The 27,104-nt window shown below is 37.8% G+C and overlaps 2 protein-coding genes across 5 annotated transcripts; one reads left to right on the forward strand and one right to left on the reverse strand.

Annotated features, from left to right (window-relative positions):
* Window positions 1-1,687: 1,687 nt before the first annotated feature.
* sez6l2 (seizure related 6 homolog (mouse)-like 2) lies at window positions 1,688-19,200 on the reverse strand. 2 transcript variants are annotated; one of them, XM_042393769.1, is made up of 19 exons: window positions 19,077-19,200; window positions 18,232-18,312; window positions 17,907-18,035; window positions 17,584-17,799; window positions 13,345-13,481; window positions 12,455-12,647; window positions 11,589-11,774; window positions 11,300-11,483; window positions 10,286-10,449; window positions 9,368-9,562; window positions 7,913-8,051; window positions 6,789-6,985; window positions 6,414-6,608; window positions 5,311-5,505; window positions 5,018-5,209; window positions 4,667-4,705; window positions 3,549-3,666; window positions 3,299-3,410; window positions 1,688-3,070 (listed from the first exon to the last, which is right to left on the reverse strand). In XM_042393769.1, the coding sequence occupies exons 2-19, from the start codon at window positions 18,287-18,289 to the stop codon at window positions 3,041-3,043; spliced, it is 2,679 nt and encodes an 892-aa protein (XP_042249703.1). In that variant the 5' UTR covers window positions 18,290-18,312; window positions 19,077-19,200; the 3' UTR covers window positions 1,688-3,040. The 2 variants fall into 2 exon arrangements, with proteins under 2 accessions (XP_042249703.1, XP_042249704.1); XM_042393770.1 differs by lacking the exon at window positions 19,077-19,200 and adding an exon at window positions 18,890-19,045.
* On the forward strand, window positions 18,797-27,054 carry asphd1 (aspartate beta-hydroxylase domain containing 1). Of its 3 annotated transcripts, none has more exons than XM_042393772.1 (6): window positions 18,797-18,830; window positions 21,129-21,608; window positions 21,837-22,043; window positions 22,933-23,140; window positions 25,733-25,846; window positions 26,236-27,054. In XM_042393772.1, the coding sequence occupies exons 2-6, from the start codon at window positions 21,156-21,158 to the stop codon at window positions 26,343-26,345; spliced, it is 1,092 nt and encodes a 363-aa protein (XP_042249706.1). In that variant the 5' UTR covers window positions 18,797-18,830; window positions 21,129-21,155; the 3' UTR covers window positions 26,346-27,054. The 3 variants fall into 3 exon arrangements, with proteins under 3 accessions (XP_042249706.1, XP_042249705.1, XP_042249707.1); XM_042393771.1 differs by lacking the exon at window positions 18,797-18,830 and adding an exon at window positions 19,294-19,377; XM_042393773.1 differs by lacking the exon at window positions 18,797-18,830 and adding an exon at window positions 19,384-19,651.
* Window positions 27,055-27,104: the final 50 nt, after the last annotated feature.

The following is a 27,104-nucleotide window of genomic DNA, read 5'->3' on the forward strand; positions in this document are numbered from 1 at the left end:
TGCCACCTTTTGAACTGGAAATTCCTGTTTCCAACAGAAAAACTATATAATATATAATAATAATAATAATGATAATAATAACAATAACAATAATAATAATAATAATAATAATAATAATAATAATAATAATAATAATAATAATACATTTAATTTGTACTGCACTTTTCATTTGCAGTGAATCTCAAAGTGATACAGCCTCAAAAAACAAACAAAAACATATGAAGATGACAAAAGTTGAGATAAAAAAAGTAAAAAGCTTTTTAAGCTTGTTTTAAAAGAGTCTAATTTAAAAAAAATCTACTGTACATAGACGATTGTTAAAGTATGTAGTAGATTGTCCATGTACCATGTTTAGCATGGTTTATGGTAAAAAAACAAAAAAACAAACAAAAATTCGGCGGTGACAAAATATAAGAAATACTGCTCTCTTTTTTATGACACTAAAGGTGGAGTTTTTTTTTTTTTTTTAACTTTATTGAGAACATGAATCCACATGAGGTACATTCTTGAGAACAAAATACCAGGGGGGATTCACAAACAACACAGAATTAAATAACATAATAATAATAATAAAAAAGAATACAAATAATGAATATAAAATAATTACATAAAATAAAACAACAGAAAGACATTAAAAACAATACACTCAACAGATTTTAGTCTTCTTTTTAGTTCAAGATTTAATGGTCTGTAAGTACTGCTCATATTCTTTATGACAGTGGTCAAGGACCCTAAACTGACACAAATTTTACTACGGTCCCTCATCTGATAAGACTTTTGCTTTTAGATGTTTTATTACAGAAAGTGTATGAAACCCATGACCAAAATAGTCATAGATTCTATTATTATGTTACTTTTAGATGGAATTATAGTGAAAATAAATTATGCTGGGGACCCCCTGGAACCTTCTCAAGGACCACTGGGGGTCCCTGGACCCCAGTTTGAGAACCACTGCTTTATGAAAAACTGAGAAGAGAGACTAAAGGTGTGGAACTATATTGAATTTGTGACTAATTTTCCCTCTAGTAATTCAATATGAACAACTTATATTTGTGTGATTCTTACAAAACAATGAGAACACTTTAATAATAACTTGTAGAGACTAGTCTATCCTTCTTGACATGTTAACACCAGACTCAAGCTTTGACATTGTGGATGGTTGACTAAGTATATTTAGAATCAAGACTTTTACTGCCCTCTAGTGGCCACAGTGAGGAACTTCAATGAATAATGCACAGTCATATCATAACATTAGTTATTTAATATTAATATATACAATTCATATTAGTGTGATTGTAACAAATACCAACAGCAGCATGTTATTTTTTTCTGGCGTGCAGATAGGTTTACCTCTAGATAAGTTCATGAATTAAACGAGATGATGGTTGTCTGGAGTGTATTCAAAATCATAACAGAAATGATCTTTATGTAGAATAATGATAAATACAAATGATCGCCACTAATTAAAGGTGAATTTTAATTTCCAACTCAGTGCTTAATGTGTGAAACCTAAAATATTATCATGCACCAACTCTGTATTTTGCCCCTCTGTGTTTGCTGTGAAGGAAAAATGTCTATCACGTATGAAATAATCTCATATATATTACATGACTTTTCAATGGGCGAGTTATATAATCATTAACACAGTTTTGTTTATGTGCAAACGTAGGTATGACAGCCTTGTTATTCGGAAAAATAAAAACTCATTTCAACAAGTTTTACACCATTCAACAGAGACTTTATTTCCAGTTTAGCAAATAATTGACTGCCTTCAAAAGAATGTGTTGTATCATATATGAAGCAAAGAAATGCTACTGATGATAAGAATTAAGTCTACAAAGCAATAGTCTCCAAGATCCTCCATGTGGCACAGCGAATGAGACTACATTCACTGTTCAAACAATCAGTCGTAAATAAATACATAATGCATCACAGCAAGCAGCCAAGTTTGTAATTTTTCATCAACATAGTGCATACAACATCAAATCTGATAACAATGATAACTGTCAATAACTATAATGATAATGGTAAGATTGAGCAGAAGCAATATAATTTACAATCAGTGCATGCTATAAGCATAATGACATTCATGTCCTCGCCTTTTCTTCTATGTCATGTGACACTGGGTGACGATGCACTCCAGAAACAGCAAAGAATAAAATAAACACTGCCTTTTGTAAACACTATTGCAACAACAGATGAAACACTTAAGGACATTAAATTATTTAACATATTTTGGCACTGAATTTTCATTATACATATAATGAAAATATATAACCTCCCGCCACCATGTATAAGTGTATATATGAGGCTTATATATATATATATATATTAATTTAGTGTATATATATCAACCTCAGTCAATATTAAGTCAGATATTTACATTCAATCTGTGTGTGTGTGTGTGTGTGTATGTGTGTATGTTACACAGAGAAAGACAAAGTAAGGAAGAGAGAAAATGACTGCTGATCTCAAAACTTCTCTCATGATTGAAATTAAAATATTCTTCCCGTAATAGTTTTCAAAATGTGACATGAGCCACGCTAAAAATGAAAGAAAAACATTCAGCGTGTACTGTATGCTCGTGACTGTAACTTTTGATTGTTAAAAATAAGGTATTGCCAAGTTTTCTAATGTTTGGCCTCATAATAATTTAACTTAATCAATAAAATCCATTTCCCATCAGTCTGTTCCCCTCCTTTCCTGTTCTTATGCCTCCCACACTGTTATTTCTTCTCTTTTGTCAATTTCTTACCCTTCATAAGGCACCAGTCCTAATGATACAGGAAGTTGGACTGTGAAGTAGGACCCACAATTGGCAGACAACCAAATCAGTGCAAAAAAATCAAAATAAAGCACTTCAGAAGAATACAGTGCTATAACCAAGAGCTATAACCAGAGGTACAGTGATGGTAAAACAGAAAGATAAGTAAAAATGAGTGATAAAAGGGGAGTGAGGCCTTACAATACTAAGCATTTTTTCCTCCAAAAGAATTTATTCTTTTTGTGGTTTTTAATTCTCACGGAGATATTTTCTCCTTTAAATGGATACTTCATACTCCCGTGTATCCTGTGGACAAAGTGAGAAAGCAATTATTAAAAAACAAAACAATACAGTTTTACCAAAGCTCTGAAATCAGAAAGTATTTCTAAGAAAAACATAAAGGACCCATTTCAATGTTCATGTTTGAAACTGTGAAATCGTCCATGTATAAAATAAATATAATCATTTAATGTCTCAATTAAACAAATATGAAGTACAGAAAACAGAGGTTTAAAGTTTCAGCTTTATACTCACCCCTGCCTCATAAAGAGGGTTGTTGAAATCGGACTCAACTGTAATGGGACTGTAGGAGTGTGTGTGCGAAAGAGACTTCCAGAAGAGCGGCTTCCATTCTAGTTTGCATATGCTGTGAGTGATAAAAAGAAATGACATATAACCACATGAACAGAGAGTTAAAGCAGTGTTGCAACTACACCACAGAGATGGATGAGTGTGGACATTTGTAAAAACTGAATCAAGTTTTAGATGTCACATTGGTACTCACTTTGTATAGTACATGTAAATTCCTCCAATCAGGAGGATGACCAGGATGATTGGCAGAATTATTGCCAAAGCGATGTTCTCACTCAGGATCTGATGGGACGGCTCGAATGCCTGGGACACTGTGAAGAAGTCAAGAAAAAGATGCTTCTTCTATCAACTGTGATTTGTTTTCTCTTCACAATGTACTTTTATTTCATTAAAAATGATAACATAATGTAAGCCAAACACATGAAAAAATAGGTTGCTAAATCTGGGGACCCTTAAAGCTGGAGTGCAGGACTTTTGTCTCCCCCTTCTGGCATTGAGAGTAGTTATAAAAACACTGTCGACAGGGGCTTACGTCATGGGCTACACTGTAGCCTACTCTGTCGCTACTGTTGCTGCTGTAAAATGGTGGATAAATTGCTTTGAGCATCACACAACCCCAGCGAAATGACAGATCAGAATTTGATCAATTTGGTCCAATAACATTTGGAAAGTCTAGAAGAGCTGCACGATTAAATTATTTTATCCCTATTCAAGTTAGCAGAGAGCTAACTGGAAGTTAGTTGGGTTGGCCAGCAGAAATCTCTAGTATGCATGCTCTTCCCATAGAGCAGCAGTATACATTCATCCAGGCCAGCGCGGGAATGTCAAACACAACACCAGAAATATAATCTCCAATATACTGTGAAATACAGAGAGATGTTCGTACGTATGTTCATTTATATGTAAAAGTTCCACACTGCAGGTTTAACTTTAATTTGAAAGAGTATCTTTTTAGTACACCAATTACCACTTATATTACATTTTCTAAATGTAAGTAGTCTAACATTGCCCAATGTTAAGTTTTTTTTAGTTTGTCTGCTATTATTGCACTATATATGTTGTACATTGTAACAATAGTAGACTAGTAGACAACAAAACTATTGTATCCCTCGTGTCCAGTGTAAAACAAAAATTCAAAAATCACATTTACTTTTGTAACGGCATCTATCTGCGTCCTTCTTAATATCACCGCTAGATGGTGCCAAATTTAAAAAAAACAAAATCCTGCACATAGTTGCTTTAAATATCATGTCTGAAGGACTTATTTGACTTCATATGCATCAGATAGGAGAAAAGAAGAAATGAAATCACCTTCTAATTTGTGATCATCCAAAAGCTCCTCATATGCCACTGTGTGAAATGAAGATACAAGAAATATTATAAGACATATTCATGTTGCAGAGGAAATAAAATTATTATTACAAATTATTATAAATTACACGTGGAAGTTCTCGTCTTATTTCTGTGCTGATGTTTATTTTATTACTAAAATAATGAGTGGTAAAAGCACCTTGGTAATTAAACTCAAAAACGTAACCTTATTAAGTCAAACACAGACACAGTGAATTGGTTTTCAGACATTTTCCTGTTCTGTTTTTTAAATGAAATCAAAGAGAGTCCAGAGCAGTATATAAAAATGTGGACAACAATGATAAGCTTCACCTTTGCAAAAGGGCGGTGGGCTGTTCCACTGAGACGGGTGGCCAGGAACGCAGCTGATAATGACCTCACCAATAAGTTCGTAGCCCTCATAACAAAAGAAACGCAGAGTTTCTCCTGCCTGGTAGCTGTGCTTGTACAACGTTTGGTAACCATTGTCAGGGACACCAGGGTTTGGGCATGGGTCATATTTTACTGTTCAGAGCACAAAAAAACATACAGAGGACAGTCATGTAGTTGAACGTTACTTCATAAGCAGACAGGCAAAACCAGCAGAGAGCAGGAGAGGGACTTACAGACACACTTTGGACTGCGGTCACTCCATTTGGGAGTGCCAGTGTCTCGTCCATGGCAGGAGATTTGGCTGGGACCTTCCAGTTGATAGCCCTGGTTACAAGAGAAACGGACCACTGTTCCAACTGCAAAACCTGCTTCAGGGCGCACTGAGCGTGCTCCGTTTACCACCTCTCCTGGATCAGGGCACTGCTGGACTGTGGGGGACAAAAAGGGACATGTATGACAGCATTTAACTTGCAATTGGGAAAAAAACTCAAGACAAAGAGGAGCAGCAATAGCATCATGGATAATTTCTACATCAACTGTATGATGAAACATTGATACTACTTAGAGAGATAACAGCAAACGAGCGAGAAAGAGATGAGTAACGGCATGCATGGGGATTTTGGGGATGGGGGTGCCTAGCTTAGCATAAAGGCTGCATAAATCTGCTTACCAAGACCTCTAAAGCTCACAAATTAACATGTTATATTTAGTTTTGTTTAAGCTGTAAGGAAACCAAAGTGTAAAAACAACACATTTCTTTTCATTTCTTGTACATAATCCCTTGTAAAACCATTACTTGTTGTTTTACACTTTGGTTTTTGTACAGATTGAACAAGCAAGATATAACATTTTAATTAGTGAGGTACTGTTAGGCGGATTTTGGGTAACACTTACTCAAAGTCCCCCTGTTTAGCATTTATAAGTATTATAGTGTGCTATTTATTAATTTTTTATGTGCTGCTTACTATGCTAAATAGGGGGACTTAAAGTGAAGTGCATTTTGTTACCTTTGATAAGATCCAGATTCCAGTCTTGATGCTAAGCTAAGCTAACCAGCTGCTGGCTGTGGTTTCATATTTAACATGGTATCAATCTTCTCATCTTATTCTATGCTGAAAAGTGAATAAGTGCATTTCCTTAACTGTTGAACAATTTCTTTTGTGACATATGAATGTGTTTAGTTTGGACTTATATGATAAAACTAAAAACATGAATCTTTTATATCTCATCATCTGATCTTATCTTCAGAAAAAGTCAAATCTCTTAGCTTCTATACTGTCTCGGTCCTAACAAAGATTTCTGTGTGGAGAAAAGATCTTTAAAGTACTTGTCTCACCTTTAACACAAGTGGGTGGACTGCTACTCCAGGAGAGGTCCCACTGACAGGTAATGATGTCAGAGCCACTGATGTCATACCCTGGTTGGCACTGATAGGTCAGCACACTGCCTCTCACAGGGGAAGAGTGGGACGAGCTGATCCATCCAAACTCAATTTGAGGCAGGGTAGGGCAGGTGTCATTTGGCTCAACCTCTGCACAACACAGAAAGCAATTCAGTGAAAGAAATTAAAACAGGTTGGTCATGATCTCATTTGTCCTGCCCAATTATGAGACAGACTTTTACATAATCTATATTTTAAATGTAAAAGATGTGTAGATTCACAATGTTTACACTTTACGCCATAAAATTAGTTAATTTAGGAGTCACTTACCACGATAATGTATAAGGAATCCCTGACTTAGGATGAAACTGGAATCATCTGGATCACTTTGAAACTGAATAGTGACCTCTGACCCCCCAGACACAACCTGGAAGCGCTCTCTGGACCCCAGGTATTGGCCGATCACATGGGACATGAGATCACGTCCATCAAAAACAGTCAGCACATCAGTGTGACGGATATTTAAACTTTAAGAGGGAAAGACAAGAATAAAAAAAAGAAATGAGATTTCACTTCAGGGAGATTCTGTTTTTTAAGACGAGCAGTCCACATACCTGATGCATTTTATTAGTTAATAACAGGACAAAGAGCATAATAATAAAATATTAATTAAGTATAACTCATTTGAAATCTGTAAATACACATGTACAATATATCACAATGTAAACTGCTAAAAATGTTATGGAAATAGTAACATGAGCTGTTATTGAATTGTATATGCAGTGCAGACACAAGCCGAATTGCTGTTTAAATAGATTTTTGTCTATTTAAGATTTTTTGCAATTCATTTGGAACATTTACTGAACAATATACACAGGCATACTATTCAGTAAATGTTCCAAATAAATGTCATCAAAAGCCTTTGTATCATCTCTTATTAATGCTTTTCTTGACTTCAAGGTTTCATGCAGTGTTTCACCTACCAAATATATTGCAAACCCTTGTCATGTAAGATGTTTGACACATAATTTTACACAATAAACAATAACTACATAATTTAGACATTTAACTATTTGCAGTATTTTGCGTGAACAATATGTCAGTTTTTTCCAAATGTGTATGGCATTACAAACAAAATTTTGCATAATGCAGTCTTGAAACATGTACTCCTACATATAAAAATCAGTCACACTGCCAAACTAGATTTCCGGGTCAGTATTTGATATATGTGATAACCATCCTCCTAAAGCTATGGCACCTTTTGGGCCCAGTGAGAATTTGAGCTCTTCAAATTAGAAAAATTAGAAGCAACATCTGTGAAGTCAAGGGATTATGTAATTATATGTGTAGGGGTACTGTAGTTTTCAATTTCTGTGTGTTATAAATATGACAATATGCAAGTATTTAATTTAGTCACTTTTTAACTGCCAACCAGTTAAATTAGCAATACTCACATGTGGACATCCAGTTCAATACGTTTCTCCTCGTTACCATGGATCTGCCATACGCAGTCGAGCCCCTTGGAGTAGCTCTGGGGCCAATCAGGAGACAGGATGGTACCTGCGGGCTCGGTCAACTCCCCTCCACACAGAGCTTACAGAGGAGAAGAGAGGAGAGAAATTGAGGTGAGAACATAGACTGGAGGACAAAGGGAATTATGAAATAACAACCGAAATTGGAAAAAGAAAAGCCAGAGAGCTGGAGGAAAATGAATTATTAATGGAAGGTGAGAACACAAATAAAGACAGTTTGAAAAGGAGAAATGAAGAAGAGGTGATAAAGAGTTCAGAGAGCACTTAAAAAGGAAAAATAGTGTATGGATACTATAAAACTTTCATAGTTACACTTGGACTAATTAAAAACAGCCATCTGTCTGTTGTCTACTATTTGTTCTGCTATCAATTAATGAATGTGATCACTTTGACACTGTTACTACATTACATTACATCTACCATCAACTATTAGATTAACATCAACCACAGCAGCTTGTGGCCTAATACGAACAGCTAGCAAAGTGTGCCAGTAGGGAGATGAAAACTCTTGGGTGCAAACTGCAGTGATGATTGTATTTGGTTGCAAACCAACAATTTTGCCTGTGAGAATGCATAAAATTAAATTTGGATTGAAGAATACTGCTGACTTCATATACAATGCCAGAACTTGCTCTCATACAAAGCATCAACCAAAGCATGAAACTAGGAAGCCACACACACGGCCAGCCGTGTCTGTGGCGTGAATCCAGGTATTGTTCACAGACACACGTGATAGAATAAAAAGACATCCCACACACACTCCTCTGGGAACATTTTAACCACAACAGTTGTCAAATATCTTTCAGTGAGAGCATAACAGGCAGATATGAGCAGGATATGACTTCCAGGACATAACACTGGAAACCAAGAAAACAAAAAATGCTAAAGTTACTGACATCCTACCATCCACCTGCTGTTCCATCACTGTGTGTGAGCTTCTTGTGCTTTACTGAAAGCAAAAACACCACACAGCATATGGCTTTCAGAATGTCTTTCTGTCACTTTAACGCTTGGTTGAAAGCATAACACCTGTGTTTTCAACCAGTCCCTGACCCTGTGCAATGTCTCTGCCAGTTTCATATCTGCCACAGTCTCTCTGTTGCTCTCAGTTTTCACAGCATGCCAACAGATCAGCAGATGACAGAGTCAGCGAGGCTGTAGTCTTCATGCTATAACATCTTGACGCCTCTCAACACAATTCAATTTGAATATTAATCAAATGACTTTCTCACTTCATATAAAACACAAGGGTGGACAGGGAATAAGAAAGATTGCAATTCTGATAAGGGAAATAAAAACTATTTGATTTCATAAGGATAAATATATTAATGGATTCACTCACTTGAAATACAACTGATGCTCAGTCCCAAAACTTACCTTTGCACACAGGTTCGCTGTCATTCCAGTGGGGATTGCTGGGGTCAATGCACTCAATCGTCCCTGAGCCTTGTTCCATGACAAACCCTGGAGAGCAAGTGAAGGTAACAGTGGTGCCTAGCTGATATGTGATGTCACTGCTGCTGAAATTTCCATGGGGCATGTAGGGCTCCCAGCAGTGTTCATCATCAAAAGCTAAAAACAAAAAAAGAGACAAGGAGAAAAAAAAGATAACAAAATTATTTTTTTTAATAAAAAACATAATTCTGTTATGTGTGTGAGTGCACTGATCCAGGAAAGTATTTTTTTTTCTATTCCCTATATTTTTACATACATTTTTACAGATTCTACACGATCTCTGTTGAGAAGCAGATACAGTAGTTGTTCTCGTGGTTGACAAAATTAAGCAACCATACCTGTTTAATTGAGGAGGGAGAAGTGTAGCTTTTCACTTGGGATGACCAAAAGCCTCAAAACCTCTTTCCTAGAAAAAGCCCAGCTGTGAGACACTAACAGCTTCAACGGTAAGCATCTCCAAAGCCTAAAATACATCCCACTGAGGCGTAGGCAGACTGTGAGCACTTATGTGGCTTATTATAGCCCTCTTAAACACAACAGCAAATGAGAAGAAAGCACTGGTTTTCTTGAGTGCTGCCTATTAAACTTCACTCCCACTCCAGATATAATACATATCAATAACCTGTAACAAGTGACATATCACCTGTGAGGATTTTGAATTTTTATATTTGGTGGGTTCCTGTTATTCAATAATGTGTCACATCTATTCTTATATCTATCATATTTTCAGGCAGGATGTTGACACAGGTATTGACAGGATGTGCAGCTATGCTACTGCCTTTGTGTTATGCTGAATGTGGAAAAGGATGCAGGCTGAGTATCCGGAGTCTCTCCGCTCACCCTCATAACGCAGCGCCAGAAGCAGAGGGATGGAAGAAGAATCAGCTGTGAGCTCCAGGTACAGTGTAGAGCTCTCACTCAGCAACCCACGCTCTGGGACATCATCCAGGTCTGAATCAAAGAGCGGTGGAGACAGGGAACTGTTTCCACTGCGCACAATTAACCTAAAAGGAACAAACCACAAAGATGGGCGGTGGTAAGCCCAAGAAAAGAGGAAGACGTTATGATAAGTGTCTGAATAAAGAATGCATGAATGTGCACGGATAATAAGTTGAAGGTACATCAACATGACTGTGAATAAAGTTATATTGCTTTGGTCTTGGATATACTAAAGCTACTAGATTTTTCTGTACATTTGTGAAATTAAGTTATTATAATTTTTCTAATATTGTTTAGTAATGCTTAAATAGAAGGTTAAGTTACAAGCTAAGAAAAATAACTAAGGGTTTACTTTTCAATTGTATTAATTAAAAAAACACGTAATTACTTATAATGTGCGGCTATCATTAAATGATGGTTGGTGGTAGAGTAGTGAGAATAAAAAACTGAGCAACAGTCTAACTAGTCAAATGGGGACAGTCTGGGCAAAAGACAATATCCATTTGCTTTATGGGTAGTGTAGTACCCAGGATTTCAGAGAACGAAGCATATTTTAGAATCGTTTTAGCATATTTTATTTATTGTCTGTCTATCATAAATTGGACAGGTTTAGGGATGTGCAATTTTGAAGTAGTTTGGTATGCTTTAAATAATTGACAACAACTTTGTGCATCTCAGATCTGCGGAACATTAAGTGAAGGTGGTGAAAAATAAAGGGAGGGCTGCTGACTGTCCCTGACTTGCCAAAAATCTGAAAGAGGAACATAATTTTGTGGAAAGATGCCAAAACTAAAAATACAAACTTTCATTTGCCAAAACAAAAGACATTGGTGATTCTGAATTTGATATGAGCATTCAAATTTTCAAATGATTGAAGATTCTGTGATACACATACTAGTGGAAACACAAACTTACTTATCATCATCTTCATCCAGTGCAATCCTCTCAAAGTGTAGGTGGAGTCTGTGCCCCTCTTTGGCTTCTATTAACCAGTGGCAGCTCAGGTTGTTTCCATTACTGTGGTTGCTGACAGATGGAGGAGGTGGAGACAGTATCCGGCCCACTGTTGCATTACGAATCCATCCTCCGCAAGACACAGCTACGGAAAAATAATAATCCACATATTACTTTCCACGGTCACAATCACACTGCTATGAAAGACTAGCCAGACTTGTTACATTTATTTCTAAATGAGTCTACTGACCAACACACTGTGGCTCAGGAGTGCTCCAGTGTGGCTGTGTTGTGTTGACGCAGGTAGCCACCTCATGGCCGCGAATCTGGAAACCTGGATCACAGTGGAAATGTGCCTGACCTCCAGGATGGATGTCTGTCACCGTCACTCCGCCGCCCTCAGGAGACAGGGGGAATGGGCAGGACAGCAGAAAGGCTAAAAGGATGTTTTAGAGAGACAGGAAGGAAGTGGAAAAAACAGTTAGACCTGCAACATGTGTGCTTCATTCTCTTGACATCATATTGTATATAATGCTTTTTAGGAAGTTCAAAAAGGATATTTTCTTGTGTTTTTAATTTCTTCTAATGATGGATTTCTATTCAATTTTATTTATATAGCTCTAAATCACAACAAAAGTAATCTCAGGGCACTTTTCACACAGAGCAGGTCTAGACCTTACTCTTTAATTTACAAGAGAAGACTGTACTCTCTAATTTCTACTCTCTCTGTGCACTGTGTGATCATCATTCATAAATCTCTACAATTTATGTCATGTCCATTGTCCCATTCTGTCAAAACTCTTATTCACAATTTTCATGCATCATCATTGTGACCGGGAGGTCGTCAGTTCAATCCCCTGGCCCCGCAGGATAAATCAGGGTGGGGAAAGTGAAAAGCAGCACTTGCCCCTCTGTCATCACCACCACTTAAGTGACCCCAAACCCTAGCTGCTCCAGTGGAGCTGCCCAGTGGTCAGCAAATCAGACTGTGGTTGTACTGGGTGGCTTCCATGTGTGAATGTGAAGCTGTGTGAATGTGATCAGGGTGTTCCTGAAAAAGAGAGCATTGCTGCAATAGATAAAGGGGAAAATATGTAACCTGAAGGGTTAATTTACCTTGATAGTGGAGGCTGAACATGCCATGGTTGGTCTGTCGGAGACTGCGATAGTGAATGTACACCTGATTGGTTGTACTGCGAATCACCTGACCCTCTCTCATCAGGGTCTCGTTGGCCAACAGCTCTGGTCCCACACCTCCGTACCCCATGATTGTCAGAGACTCTTCCTTGGACAGATTAACCTTCCTCACCTAGAGGGAAAAGAGGAAATAACAGCACGGAACCAGCTTTAATTATTAAACTTGCCAGGCAATTTAGCAGCAAGTGAACTATAAGTCTTTCTGTGCACATTTGGCACCTTTAAGATGAACAAATGAAAAACATAAATACATGATATGGAGTGTGAAACGGTCTTAATTTATTGTTCAAATAATAAGAGACATCATGTTTGCGGTTTTTGAATTGTGTGTGAATGTGTTGGCTTCAATTTGCTAACAATTAACTTGAGCCTCATTAGCTAAAAATCAATACAGCGCAGCTCATGGACCATATTGCTACACTTTTTTTGTTTGTATACAGCTAACTGTAAACGCTTTAGCCACTCAACTTACAGCATCAACACTGCAATTATTTATTTGACTGAAAATGTAAAATATGCTTCAAATTTTGTATCTACTTTGACAGATATCACAGTTCACATTCAAATAAGAGATCTAATTAGATTTCTATGCAAAATTCACTGACTGTATTTAATAAAACATATTTCAAGTCTCACTTTTGTACTGAATCTATATTCCTCTCAGTAATTAGAAAAGGACAGAAGCCTAAATATTCAGTTTAAAGAAGACATTAAAACTTTATTTTACATTGGAAATATGTCTTTGAAAATAGGTGCATATTTGAAAAATTATTTATGCTTATGGATTCTTAAGAAATAATACACATTACCTGAATTTCCACACCATAACCTGCATACACAGTAATGCTGTAGGTGCATTCCAGCGGGGAAAAAGATGATGATGATGATGCAGGATCTGGTGACTCAACAACATCCTCCATTGCCGACAAAGTTGCATTGCATTGGACTGTGAAAAAACGGAAAAGGCAGGGGAAGAAAAAGTAAGAACACGTGTTGGGAAATAGATCTAAAGTTTTTTAAACTTGCAACAGGAACACTTTAGAGAACATATATTATTTTTTAGCATCATGACTCACATTCATACACTTTCAGTGCTGTTTCAGCTTTTTTCCTGGCTGATATTTTCACAGTCAAATTTTTTTGAGAATCAAGGTGCACTGTGCAAAGGCCAGTTAACATGTATGCATCCCAGTGCACGTGGGGATTGTGACATTTTACAGTTTTACAGAGACACACGGTGCACCTTTGGTATAGTGAGGAATGAGATGGGATTAGGAGGCATACATACTCAGCTGATTTGAAAAAAAAGAAAAAGAAATTATGATTTGTTAAGATAAAATATCTACATATTTGTGTTTAGGAGGAAAATAAACACGTAAATAGGATTACAGATTGGTCTGAGGCTGATTTTTAGTAGTATATTTATTGTCACGATTACCAATGCACAGGAAACGCCTCCCACCAACCTAGATAGAGATAGTGGCAACAGCTCAACACTACATGCTGCTATTGCGTGACAAGCTTTTAGCAAGCTAGCAGAGATGTCAGAATAGCTAAAAGTAAAGAATGAATAGTTGAACAGGTCCAGCTTCTGCCACACTAAGAGGTTAAGTACAAATGCAAAGTTTAGCAAATGTACCAGAAAAAAGGAAGAAAGAGATCAGGCCTAAACATTGACAATGCCAGGATCACTATGTCTTGTGTCAAATAAAAGTAAAAATATCAATTTTTATATGATTAATTATGTTTAATAATAATCAAATTAAAATAGAAGTTTGGATTATTATGAGTGGTGTCAATGAAGAGATATTTGAGATCACCTAGGGCCTCTTGGGGCAGAAAAGTTAAATCTGAGCTTAGCTTGACCCTGATTTATCGTCACTAAGTAGTGGTATACAGTTGAATGGACTCCTTACCACTGAGTACTGGCTGAACTGTACTTTTAGATGAAGCTGTGATCTGCTGGATTGCCTTGGATTCAATTATTTTATGGGCCGCATGACTGACTGAAACTACTGCTATGCTTGAGTAGATTCAAATTATTGACCAGCCCTTGTAAAACAAATGACATCTGAAGAGGAAAGGGCTTTACAGTTCATTTGGCTAGCAATAAACAGAAACCAAAATGTGTTAGCTAGAAGCATCAATCAGGGGAAAGCAACCAAACACTTTTGGAGCTGACAGTGTTAACTGAGCATGCAGACAGGTGGGAGAAAATGTAAAATCTGGCCACTTAGATGGAACACCTTTATGCTATTTTTAAAGATAGACTGGATTTAAGTGTAGTGGACACACTTGTTTGTTGTCAAATAATTCTTTAATGGCAGGGAAATTATAATTTGTGACCACAACACATAATGTACATTTCAGAGTTGAAGTTAAATGTTAAGAAATATGCTTATTTGCTCTCTTGCCAAGACTTAGATGAAAAGATTGATATCACTCTCATTTTTATACAGGAAATATGAAGCCACCGCCAGCAGCTGGTTAGCTTAGCTTAGCATAAAGACTAAGCAGGGAGAAACAGCTAGCCTTAGCCTTCCAACACCTCTAAAGTTCAATTATTAACAGGTCATATCTAATTTGTTTAATCGACACAACAACTTAAGTGTAAAAACTTTTATTTGGTGTATTTTGTTACCTCTGGACAGAGCTTGACTGGCTGTTTCCACAGACATTTTATCAAACTTCTCACCTAACTCTTGGCAAGAAAGCATATTTCAAGTGTTGAACTCTTCCTTTAAGCTACAATTGTGTTGCCATATAGGCTAGTGAAAATGTCGGCTTAATCGATAATCTCCAGTAAAAACACAATAAAAAAACTGTGGAATCACAGAGGAAGTAGGTGACAAAACACACACATCTCACTGATCACTCATCTAAAAATCAGCGGACCCACCTCCTACCTCCTCAGTCACATTTCCTCAATTCTCATCTGTAGCTGTCATAGTAATACTGTCTTTCAATGCTGCTGAAGGCCAACCACCATCATCTCCACCTCCATCCCACTCCACACACTCCAGATCCAATCCTCCAGAGCTCTGGACTCGACTATTGCACACAAACTGATTTTTGTACATGGACTAAAATATGTAGAAATATAGCTGACCTGTGTAGATAACAATGCTGCATATTTTATTTATATTTTGTTGTCACTACTTCACCTACATAACATACATACATAATTATAGCTACACCAGAACCATTACTGCTCCACAAATTTTGCACAACCTTTTTTTTTATTTAAAAAAATACAATCCACAAGTCAGGTCATGTATATAGCTTAAGCATTGTAATGTGTATAATATTCATAGACTGAATTCCATTTACTTGACTTCTTATTTTGTTTGCATTTTACTCCTAGTTCTTATCTGTTTCCTTGTTTCCTGCACTGCTATAACATGCGCATTTCCCCTCTGGGGATCAATAAAGTCTTATCTTATTTCATGACCAGAATGAGTAAACACTCTCATTGAAGGTGGATGAGTGCTGATACTCATTGTGGTACCTGAGCCAAAGGAAATTCTCACTTAAGAGCATTTCTGACAATCATTTGAATGCTATTCTGTTCTTCACCAACCCTCATTAGTATTCTTGTCATGATGGCATTGTTGACTGACTCATACTGATTTGTCAAATTAATACCTCTCTTCTTAGAATATGACAGTGATGATATCAGTGTTCATGTTCACCTGGTTGCTCTTTCTTCAGTTAATAAGTTGTTTGCATGTTCACTGATTAGTATGTATTTGTTTGTTGTAATGATAACTAAAACACAGAGAGAGTGCATTCAGACTTTATTGTCAAGATTCTTCCGGATACAGAGATTTTCATGTGACAATGTGAACGAGGAGGACAGTAACAGTGAATGTGTCGCATGAAAATGGACACATTTCATTTACAAAATTCTTGTAGATATTGAGCCCAAACCCCTCCTGTATGATTCATACCTCACTTGTCTCAGAGCTTCAAAATCTTCAAAGTCGTCAGCTTCTCTTTATCTCCGTACATCTTGTCCTTTGTGACTGATACAGATTTCATTGAGGGAAATAAATCAGTATTTTTTTACTTGGATTCAGCTCATCAGTGTACTGCAAAATTTTGTACATTTAAATCTCATGTGGTCATGGTGCAGTTGCCCACACAGGAACAGACTATAAACTAATGCCCTGTGTACTTTCTTCAGTGCCAGCAATCCTAACCATCATCTGGGTCAAAGATGCACACATCCATCTAAGTACTTTACTGATACATGTGGCTGTATGATCATCTCTCTGCAGATCTCATGTGTGTTTTCTTGTGTGTTTTCTTGTTTTGGGTTATGGTGGAGAGATAGGGGAAACACTTCATCATCTCTTCATCACTGTTCATGGCTCCGTGCATTATTTATGTCTCTTCACAATTTTGAAGAATGAATCCTGAAATGTAGAGGAACAAAAAACATGTTATTTTGCTGAAATAAGACCAGAAGCATGGGCAAACATGTCTGTACTTTAGACTGTTCTCAAATAATACTGTTACCAAACAGCTAAAATTCTAAAACCAATATTGGATACTGAATATATTGCAGAATAACACTTCACATTATTAGCGCTAGCTATGTTGACTGAATAGCTAAACAATGAGCATTAAGTCACTGGTTATGTAACAGTGTTGCAGTTTTCTAAAAAAAAAAACATAAGGTACATGCATGTTTTTCTTTACAGCTAACTCACATTGTACAGTAACCCGCTGAGTAACCTATTAATATTTTATGACTGTTTCATGTTACCTTGTCTGTCAAGATCTTCTTGTCACCCTTTCTTCAAAGAGTCAGAGGCAGAGAGGAGAATTGAATGAAGTTGTGACGAAAACCAAAGTGATTCAGTAGAGGAATTTGTTGCTGTTGCCGGCGCCACCGAAATCTGAACAACTCCAAAGCCGCAGGCGAAATCCTGAATTATTTGTTCAAGCATTTTTTTTGTTCACATTGGTTTATCAGAACCATATCAACTAGCATCAACAAACAACCAAGACTCATGGGAAGCCAGGTGTTGGCATGCAGGTACCTGGCATGTGCATTGTAGTTATAGTGGTCGTAGTGATCAGAGTGGTAGTTGTCTCCTCCTCTATGGGGAGCGAGGACATGGTATTCCTTGATCCTGTCTGGCTGGCTGCAGAGGAGGAGCTTAAAGCTGTGGTGAGCAGGCCTGGTGATATGACTGTTGCTGTAGACTCGGTTTGCCCAAGCCCAGGCACAGCCTGTGTTGGGTTGGTGGTAGTACCTGCAGAATCCAAACATTCAATTTAAGGTGTGTCATTTCCAATGAGCAATCACCCACATCGTACTGTAGCTGCATTTCCTAAGCCATAAAGACCTGTGTTAATGTACCTGTGCCCGCAGAAGCCTGTCCTAAGTATTCCTTACTCTGCAGGGCAGCATGGATCAGGTCACCCAGAGGGTAAGAGTCTGGGGTTGATGTTGGTGGTGTATCAGGCTCAGGAGTCATAAAGCTCATACCTGAAATAGCCAGGACTAATTACTGTATATGTTATTTGCCAGAATATAATGAAATTAGCAAAATGTGGCAAACAAACTGAATAGAAAATACATTTTTCTCTAGGTTTAAGATAAACAAAACACTCTGCATTATTCTGGTGGGACACATTAGAGAACACACACACATACACACATGCACACACATACATGCAGTTACCTGAAACAAGGTGGATCATGGTGACAGACAGTATCACAGCAAGTTGTGTGAACCCCATGGCTTTGGATGAAACTGAATGACCTGAGAAGGTTAAAGTGAGCAGGTTAGCAAACTGTGATCATGTAAACAGAATAATTACTGTATCTTGTATACTGTCATGTAACTGCTTATTAGTGGACAGCTGATAATAACAGCAAGAGGCACATGAATAATCCATGTTGACTGGAGAGGCATTAGTTAGCAAATTATTAGTCATATCATTTCTTTCATGACAACTTCAGGGAAATTCTCTCGCAATTCAGCATATGTTTACATCACACAGGCCACAATGACTCGGATTAGAGGATAAATGCGATGTGAATACTGCAAAAGCTCAGCTCCATCAATCTGGAAAATATGCATTCATATCATACGATGAAGATTCTTAAAATTAACAATTAAATAAAAGTTATTTTTACAGGTCTACGAAAAAGGAACAAGCACACATCGCATCCGAGAGAAGGTTAAATATTCAGGCTTTCCCCTTGCATTTTCTCATCCAAATCTGCAATAGCATGTCCGAAAATGCGCTATTCCAAAACTGCCTTCCTTCGCCGCAGGTAGACTGTAAACCTTTATTCTATCATTAAACGGTTAATGGTAATGTGTCAAAAAGCACCTCCGCTGTTATTCGAGGCGTTTCCTCGGTAAAAATACAAGCCTGGTGTGTTTCAAAATGATGGGGCTCTACGAGGCAGCATCACTCGCACCTCTCCCGGCCCTCTTTGTGCGGAGGACGAATTTTGGCACCAGTCATCACTACTGTGACACCATCTCAGCTACGTAGAAAGGTGCCTGCCGCTTACCTTTGTCTTCAAGGCTGCGTCCTGTTGTCTTTTTGTTGGACTGTATCCTGTTGCTTTAGGCCCCGGGAACACGGCGGGGTTTGTGCTGGTGAGATGCCCCTCGCTGGTTACTGTGTGGTTGACGCATTCGGCTATGATGTGAGGGCATTTGTGTTGAAGCTTCAGGTGCGCCCTAGCGGCAGGACGCGGCAACTGCAGCGGCGCGCGGTAAATATCCACATTTTGTCTGTGCGCGCTGGAGGAGCTGTCCACCAGCACGGCGCTGAAATCTGCCAGACACAGCGCTGCACGGTATATCAAGGTAATCAGACACAGATGTGAGATGCAGCACGCAGTGGGTAAAATAGTGGTGTTTGCTCATTTAAAGGCCTGCATGTGCCATACGGTATGCATGGCGAACCTTTTTGTGCTGTGCTTTCCTGTAATGGGTGGATGTTGGCGCTAACATGGATTGCGGACATTATAACATGAGCCAGCTGAGCTGTGGGGGCTAGCGCAGAGCAAGAACAAGATGAGAGCTGAGGCGAGTGAAAGAAAAAACGACTCAAGTCCGCAATTTATGGGACACCTTTGCGGTGCGTAGCCTTGCTGTAGCCTATAGGTGTTTCCACTGCTCATCACTTAGCATGTAATTGATGCGACTACCAAACGAATCCGTTGGAATAAGCCTATTAGGAAAGAGCCCTCCCACCTAAACACACACACACACACACCGGCACGCACGCACACATACACACACAAGCGCGCGCATATAGACGTACACGCACATGTTTTGTGCTTGCAGGTAACAGTAAGCCTAAGAGTCTGTCTGTCTGACTCTGTGTCTGTCTCCCAAACACACACACACACACACACACACACACACACACACACACACACACACACACACACACACACACACACACACACACACACAGACGGATATCTTCTACTTTCTCGTTTCCATTCATAAAATAGCAGAAATCGGATTTATATACAGCTGAAATGTAACATCTGGCCCACTTCCGCACTAAGAAGTGTGTCTGTGCCATGGGTGCTCTGCAACATTTGAGTACACTTCACATTGGTTCAAAGAGATACACAGTTGCAATGTGTCCTTTCTCATACAAAGTTAATATTAACTATAATTATAATCAGTTCCGTCCAAAGTTGAACACTCTTAACAAATGTTATTAGCAAGTAATTGAACAGAGAAATGTTTTACAATTAATAGGAAAGAGAACATTATTACAATAGCTTTGATCATACAGACAAGAATGGTGACTAGACAAAAGTTAGGGCTGCTTGGAAATTAGGGGGCAACAAAGATCAACCGTTCAGAAGTGGTTAAACTTTCAGCAGCCTGTTTACTTTGTAGACCACAGAAGTAGAAAGAAAACACAATAAATGTGGCATATTAAGAGGAAATAACATAAACTGTCTCCATTAGCAGCCAAGGTTGACCACTGAAGATGGAAAAACCCTTGGCATGACTTCAGAATATTTCCTGCTGAGAAATCTTTGACTACATCCGCAGATAGCTTGCTCAGGGAGTGAGGGGTCTGAGATCACTTACATAACACCATGAAGTCAGTCTCAGGGCTACTAAAGCAAGAGCTCAGTGGCTCTGTGACGGACTGGAAACCTATCCTGAATGTTTCATTAATTTCTTCCAAGTGCATGCTGGGATGTAGCTCTATATGACCCTGAAGGGGATTAAAGTAAAGAAAAGAAATGAATGTGTAGTCTGTTTGAAACCAGGGCAGTCCATCATTTCCTTTAGGCTGTGCTTGTTGGCAAACACAGCCTGTCTTACCCTTTATATTATCTGAAAGACGGTGACAAGCAAAAAACTGTAGGAAAGACTGTCTTAGAATACATACCACTGTTGTGTTCGCTATGTAAATTAGAGAAATATAATAAGAAAGATTACGATAAAGTTTTTGTCACCTGGAGAATTAGTTTTCTGCCAGAAATTTTTTAAAATTGTTTTTATTTTACTGACATGCTGACTGATGCCATATTACACATATTCATGCATTACCATAATCTTTCAATCTGTTTCTTTTTCAGTATTTTAGTGTCTCACAAAATCAAAGGATGCACTGGTCAATGAACACACTGCCCTTGCCTCCATATGTTGAGCTGGGTGTCCATTCACTGAGCGGCCTTCTGTGGACCCTACTGCTCTTGTTTCTATGGCACTGTTATCGGATGGGCTCCGACCTGCCAATCCCAGGTCACACACATGCTGGAAAGCTCAAGTCGGGCTTAAGGCGGTCCATGATGTCCCGTAGCGGTAGCTGCGCCGGAACAAAGTGTAGTGCACGGTCCAAGCTATTGAGGAGTGATCAAATTACTCCCTTTATTTCCATGGAAACAGAGGAAGATGAGGAGCAGGGACAGGGCTACCTCACCCCAGTGCTGAGTCATGCCTTGTTCCCAGCCCAGGCATCTGCAGAAGCCAAGAAACTGTACACAGCACTGCAAGAGTACGCCAAGCGCTATAGTTGGGTGGGCATGGGTCGCATTCATAAGGGCCTCCGAGAGCAGGTACGAGTTTATTCCATGCAGGCCATAGGCTGGTGCTTGCAATTGGCAGTACATCTTGTGTATATGTGTATTCAATGGATTACATTGAATTTCATCATGGTCAAAGATTTGTTTTAATAGCATTTATAATCTTATGTAAAACCTTCACACCTTCATTTGGACAACAACATTGAAATTTTGAAATTTAATTAAGAATTAATCACTGATTTCTCATTGTTCTTGCTTTAGGTCAGACTGAATGATCACTCTGCTATACAGAAGCCTCATCTTTTCTTCCTGCCAGATGTCCCAAGTGTTCCTTTCTTCCCACGTGATGCTCATCGGCATGACATTGAGGTCTTGGAAGCAAACTATCCTGTGATTTTGGCCGAGTTCCAGGCTGTTTACCAGAGGGGCATTGACTCAAAATTAGGCTGGACGTGTCTGGGACCAAAGGTACATAATAATATCTCTTGGGCTCACTATGAGAAAGGCGCAATGCAAGAAGCACTTCCAGCTTTTGTATAAAATCGTCGTCATTACCTGTTATACATAGTCCTGTGGAAAAAAAAATTGGCACAATCTGGGAGCTCAAATACCACCTTCTGAAAAATAGCATTATATGGAAGGAGAGAGAGTGACTAGGGCAATAAAAGTTTTTCTTAAAGATGAAATTCAACGTTTATCCAAATGTTTGTGACTTGTTGAATGGACTTTGCAAACAAATATATTTATCTTTGTTTAATCAATTAAATCAATCAATCAAATAAAATCAAATAAAATGACAGATTTACTTATGGCTACAAATGTTTTAGCCATGTCAGTATGATTTTTACATTTAACTATCAAAATTATTATCAAAATTATTGGTCACAAGTAAAAAATGGTGCATGAGTAAATGTGCAAAGTCTAAAATGTTATTCATGTTTCTAAATCACATTAAATCACGCCTTAAAATATGAAAAGTACGTGACACAGAAAGTTCATAAATGTTTCTCTCAGAATCTTATAAATTTTCATGTACAACTGCATTAATGGCAAAATAAATGCTCATTAAAGTAAGGCCTAAATGGTTAAGTACCCATAATAATAAACCATTGTTACACACTGGATTTTTATAGTGTACTTGTTTTGCAAGGGAAGGTCCAAAGCAATTTCAAATAAGCCAAAAAAAAAAGTATAACTATAAATGAATCTAATAATCTTGTATTTATTTTGTATTTTTTATTATAGAGTTGGTTCCTTAAAAATGCACCTATTAATTCTGATATTGATGTATGTGTCTATTCTACATTAGAGGCCTCATCTGAGTCATATTTTAATCACATGTCATTGTTTTTTTTAGGGCCAGGCAGTATTTTCTTTGTACAGCGCAGGTGTCTGTGTGGCGGGAAACTGTCGCTCCTGTCCTTGCACCTACCGGACACTGCTTTCTCTCCGTACGTTTATAAACAGCAACTCATTGGGATCTGCTGGATTTTGGCTGCTGGGGCCCGGTGCTACACTGGGGAGCTCATATGGACCCACCAATACACGTCTACGTTGTCATCTAGGTCAGTAAATGAATTAGGACTTGGAAGAGTTTTTTTGAACATGAACATTTGAAGTAGATTTTATGCATGTGACTAAGTATTGTCATCTCAGACATATCTGAAAAATCTGTCACTGACTCTTCCAATCCAAAGTAAATTAGCAATGCTTTTGTTTCACACAATATACTGTAGTTTGCTGCCCCAACTCTACATTCGAAAGCCGTCACTTTACATACATAAAAATCAACAATACACAGCATACTCACACAGACAAAAATGAAAAAAATATACTCTAACTCTGAAATAAATTAAATTAAATACATAACAACTTTATCATCCAAACCTATTTGAACACCACTGACTTCAAAAGTGATGATTTTTTAGGAAACGGATAGAGGTGATTTATTCTCACCTTGTTGCATCAGTCATCACCAACCAAAATGTCTCACGCCCAACTGAGATACACTGTGGAACTTGACAGGGTTGCCCTCTCTCTCCATTTTTGTTTTCAATTATGGAGGATCCATTAGCAATCAGTGTTAGACAGAACCCTGAAACAGATCTACAGGGGATCCCACATCTCTCTCCTTATGATGACGATATCCTTTTGTATCTATCAATCCCAGATCAGTACCTCCACTGCTCTCACATTTACAGTTTTAGCTCATTCTCAGGATTTGCAATTAAATGGGAAAAGATCACTCTTTTCAAAAATGCCTACAGCAGCTTCACATATCTTGGAATTACAATAAGGCTTTCATGCCCCTTTCTCATTTTAAACAGCTAGACTCAATTCAATTCAAGACTCATTGTAACCTTCATATGGGGCTACAAAACTGTATGAATCACCAAAAAACACCTAATCAAACCAAAAGATGAGGGTAGTTTAGGCCTGCCACATTTTAAAACTTACTACTGGCAACTCACTTAAACATAATATCGTGGTGGAAAAAGGGCACTCATTATAGTGCACTCTTTGTAATAAGACCTCTCTTCTTGCCCTTCTTAACAGCCCCACCAAAACAGGCAAATTACATTAAAATAATATTTTTGTTATGAATACATTTAAAATCTTGAACCAAATCAAATTACATAACATCCTAGCCTCATATTTCTTTAGGTACTTGCAAATTCGAGACTATGTTAGGAACATAACTTGATAACCTTGAGAATATCAACAACTTTGGTCCGTGTAATAAGGGGGCAATCTCTTACTTTTATCAAACTAGATAAAGACATATTGATGTTGATACAAGTGCACATGAGCAGAATCGGGAGACTGAGTTGTGCAAACAGATAGACGATGAGACTTGGGAGGAAAGCCTTGAAAGTCTGCATAAATGTTCAATTAACTCTAGACACAACCTGATACAATTCAAAACAGTGCATCGGCTATACTACTCCAAAGACAGGTTACATTTTCCCTGATGTGTCCCCTCTCTGTAACAGGTGTAAAGAGGCAGAAGGGTCACTGACGCATTCTCTTTGGACATGTTGGAAATTGTTTACTTATTGGAAGAGTATATTTGTATATTTCTCTGAAGCCTTTGAGAAGAACTGGGAAGTGTCAACCTAAACCACTAGTTGCTGTCTTAGGTGCCACAAGTGTGTTACCTGTATGGCAAACAAATATGAAACTCAAGCCATTTCATTTGGTATGGTGGTAGCAAGAAAACTTATTCTACTTATGTTGAAGTCAGACTACGCACCAATATATATTATGTGGATAAGAGAGTTGATGAATGTGTTATACTTAGAAAGGTTAAGGTTCTCTAATAAGAACAAGACTTGAATATTTGTCAGAATTTGGAGCCCTGTACTAGAGAACCTCAAGGGTAGTGGACTGATGGTGTAACTGTGTACCCTCTATCGCTGTGTATATGTCAGTGGCGGTTGGTGACTCAAAAAATTGGGGAGGACAGGAGGAAAACCAACCCATGGAATCATGTTATTTTACACTAACTACTTATCTTTCTTATGCTCAAGTTATATTATGTTCTTATGTTCAAATGCAGGGCAGTGCAGAGAGCTTTAGAGGAGCAGGTGCTCAAGGTTAAAGGGGCACAGGAACAAAATTTTAAAACACCATACACCAACATAATTTATATCATAACCTGTTGAATTATAGCAACCCATCATTTGAACCCTGTAAGACTTCAACACATAATTATTCAGTAGGTAATGACCGTATTATCAAAGAAGGAAATAGTCTATGTACATTGTAAGAGATGCACTACCAACAGACATCATGTTGATGGAGAGAGAATAAAGAGATATTACAGCTCAGTATACATATTGTGAAGTGCATTTTGGAGCTGTTCTGTTGTTTACCACACACGCACACACACACACACACACAAACACACACACACACACACACACACACACACACACACACGCACACACACAAAATCCAATAAAAAACTACACCACTGCATTATGCAGTACTTTGTGGTTTAGGGTTAAAATTCATTTCCCCTTTAGCCCATTTTGTGCTGTGATCCGTCTGGCTATAATCCTCTCTGTTTTTCCTTTAAACAGTGCATGCCCTTCTTAGCTGACAAAATATAATATTTTGTAACCAAAGTTTAAAAGCAGACATCACTTTTGTAGGTCTGCAAACTCCACCCCTGTGTGAGCTGGTGGTGGGAGGGGAGCCTCAGTGCTGGTCAGAGGGACACTGCCTTCTGGTTGATGATTCCTTCCTTCACACTGTCTCCCATAAGGGTTAGTGAACCACATAAACTTTTGAAGAACTAAGTTTAATTTGTGTCCATTTATAGTATTAAGAAATGCGGGAAATTATAGGGGAAACGTCTCAGTTTACTGCATTTATTCAGTTAAAATTTAGAAAACTGAATTACAATGAAGACAACTAGTAACAAATAAATTGTGGTGGGAAACAAATGCATATATTATTAATTTTATTCTTATTTTTTACTTATTTGTATTTGTATTCTCATTCTTAGACTTAAAAAAACATTCAAGTATTTTAATAAACTCTTTCATAAAATATCACTGGAGTTTTTTGTTTCAAAATGAATCATTAACCAACAACTGAATCTATATGACTATTACATATTCCTCTACAATTGTGTCTGTGTCTATTTTTAAAGGGCCTCCAGATGCCGGACCCCGAGTCATTCTGAGTGTGGACCTCTGGCATCCGAATGTGGCTGCGGCAGAGAGACAAGCTTTGGACTTCATGTTCAGCCCTGACCTCTGAATTCACTCCTGAACTACCAAAATACAACATGCAGGGGTGCCTTACCTTAGCCCTGCTTGTTGTTGGTCATATAGTTCATTCCAGTCAATGAAACACTGTGTGAATCTGCCCTAAGAATTACACAAGCCATTAGCCATGCTTTCAAGTGGTATTAGATTTATGGTCTATGCAAATTACCCAACAGGAAGTGCCAAATGGAAACATTTGAAATGGCATGACATGGGGAAATTTGGCTGCAAACTATGAACTGACATCACTTGAAAGCACAATAAAACCTAACCTAAGAAGAGCAGATCTGGTGTATATTATGCTTGTGAATGCTATTTGCATGTGAAACCTATTTGTTATGATTTTGGACTTTGTTTTGAGATGCTGGTGCATGTGCTATGCCTTCAGGAAGGAAAGGCCACGAGAGTCAGCCTGAGATGCTTTATTTTAAGTTTACCTATGGTTCAACCAACAAACTGTGAAAACATGAAACTGAAAAACATGAAAAATTATATACATATAAATTTTGATTTATTTTTGCTTCTCAGTTTGATGCCAAACATATGTTACCTTTTGCATACTGTGATTATGTTTCCTCTTCTTATTACTATCTTGTATGTAAGCTGGTGTGTATCTATCTATGAAGTATAACATGCATACATCAGGGTTTTTGTTAATTCTATTCAACAATTAAATAACAAATAAATCAATATTGACTCAGTGCCTCAGTGTAAATTAATTTATGAATAATAAAGATGATATATAGAAATA

Source organism: Thunnus maccoyii, chromosome 18, assembly GCF_910596095.1.
Source record: "Thunnus maccoyii chromosome 18, fThuMac1.1, whole genome shotgun sequence".
Classification (NCBI taxonomy): Eukaryota; Metazoa; Chordata; class Actinopteri; order Scombriformes; family Scombridae; genus Thunnus; species Thunnus maccoyii.

Coding starts and splice junctions, on each gene's coding strand:
- sez6l2 (XM_042393769.1), bottom strand. CDS start 18,289: ATGGGGTTCACACAACTTGCTGTGATACTGTCTGTCACCATGATCCAC. Junction 6,986..7,912: donor ATTGAACTGGATGTCCACAT/GTGAGTATTGCT, acceptor TCCCTCTTAAAG/TTTAAATATCCGTCACACTG. Junction 3,411..3,548: donor ATTTACATGTACTATACAAA/GTGAGTACCAAT, acceptor TATCACTCACAG/CATATGCAAACTAGAATGGA.
- asphd1 (XM_042393772.1), top strand. CDS start 21,156: ATGCACTGGTCAATGAACACACTGCCCTTGCCTCCATATGTTGAGCTG. Junction 23,141..25,732: donor ACGTCTACGTTGTCATCTAG/GTCAGTAAATGA, acceptor TCACTTTTGTAG/GTCTGCAAACTCCACCCCTG. Junction 25,847..26,235: donor TCACACTGTCTCCCATAAGG/GTTAGTGAACCA, acceptor CTATTTTTAAAG/GGCCTCCAGATGCCGGACCC.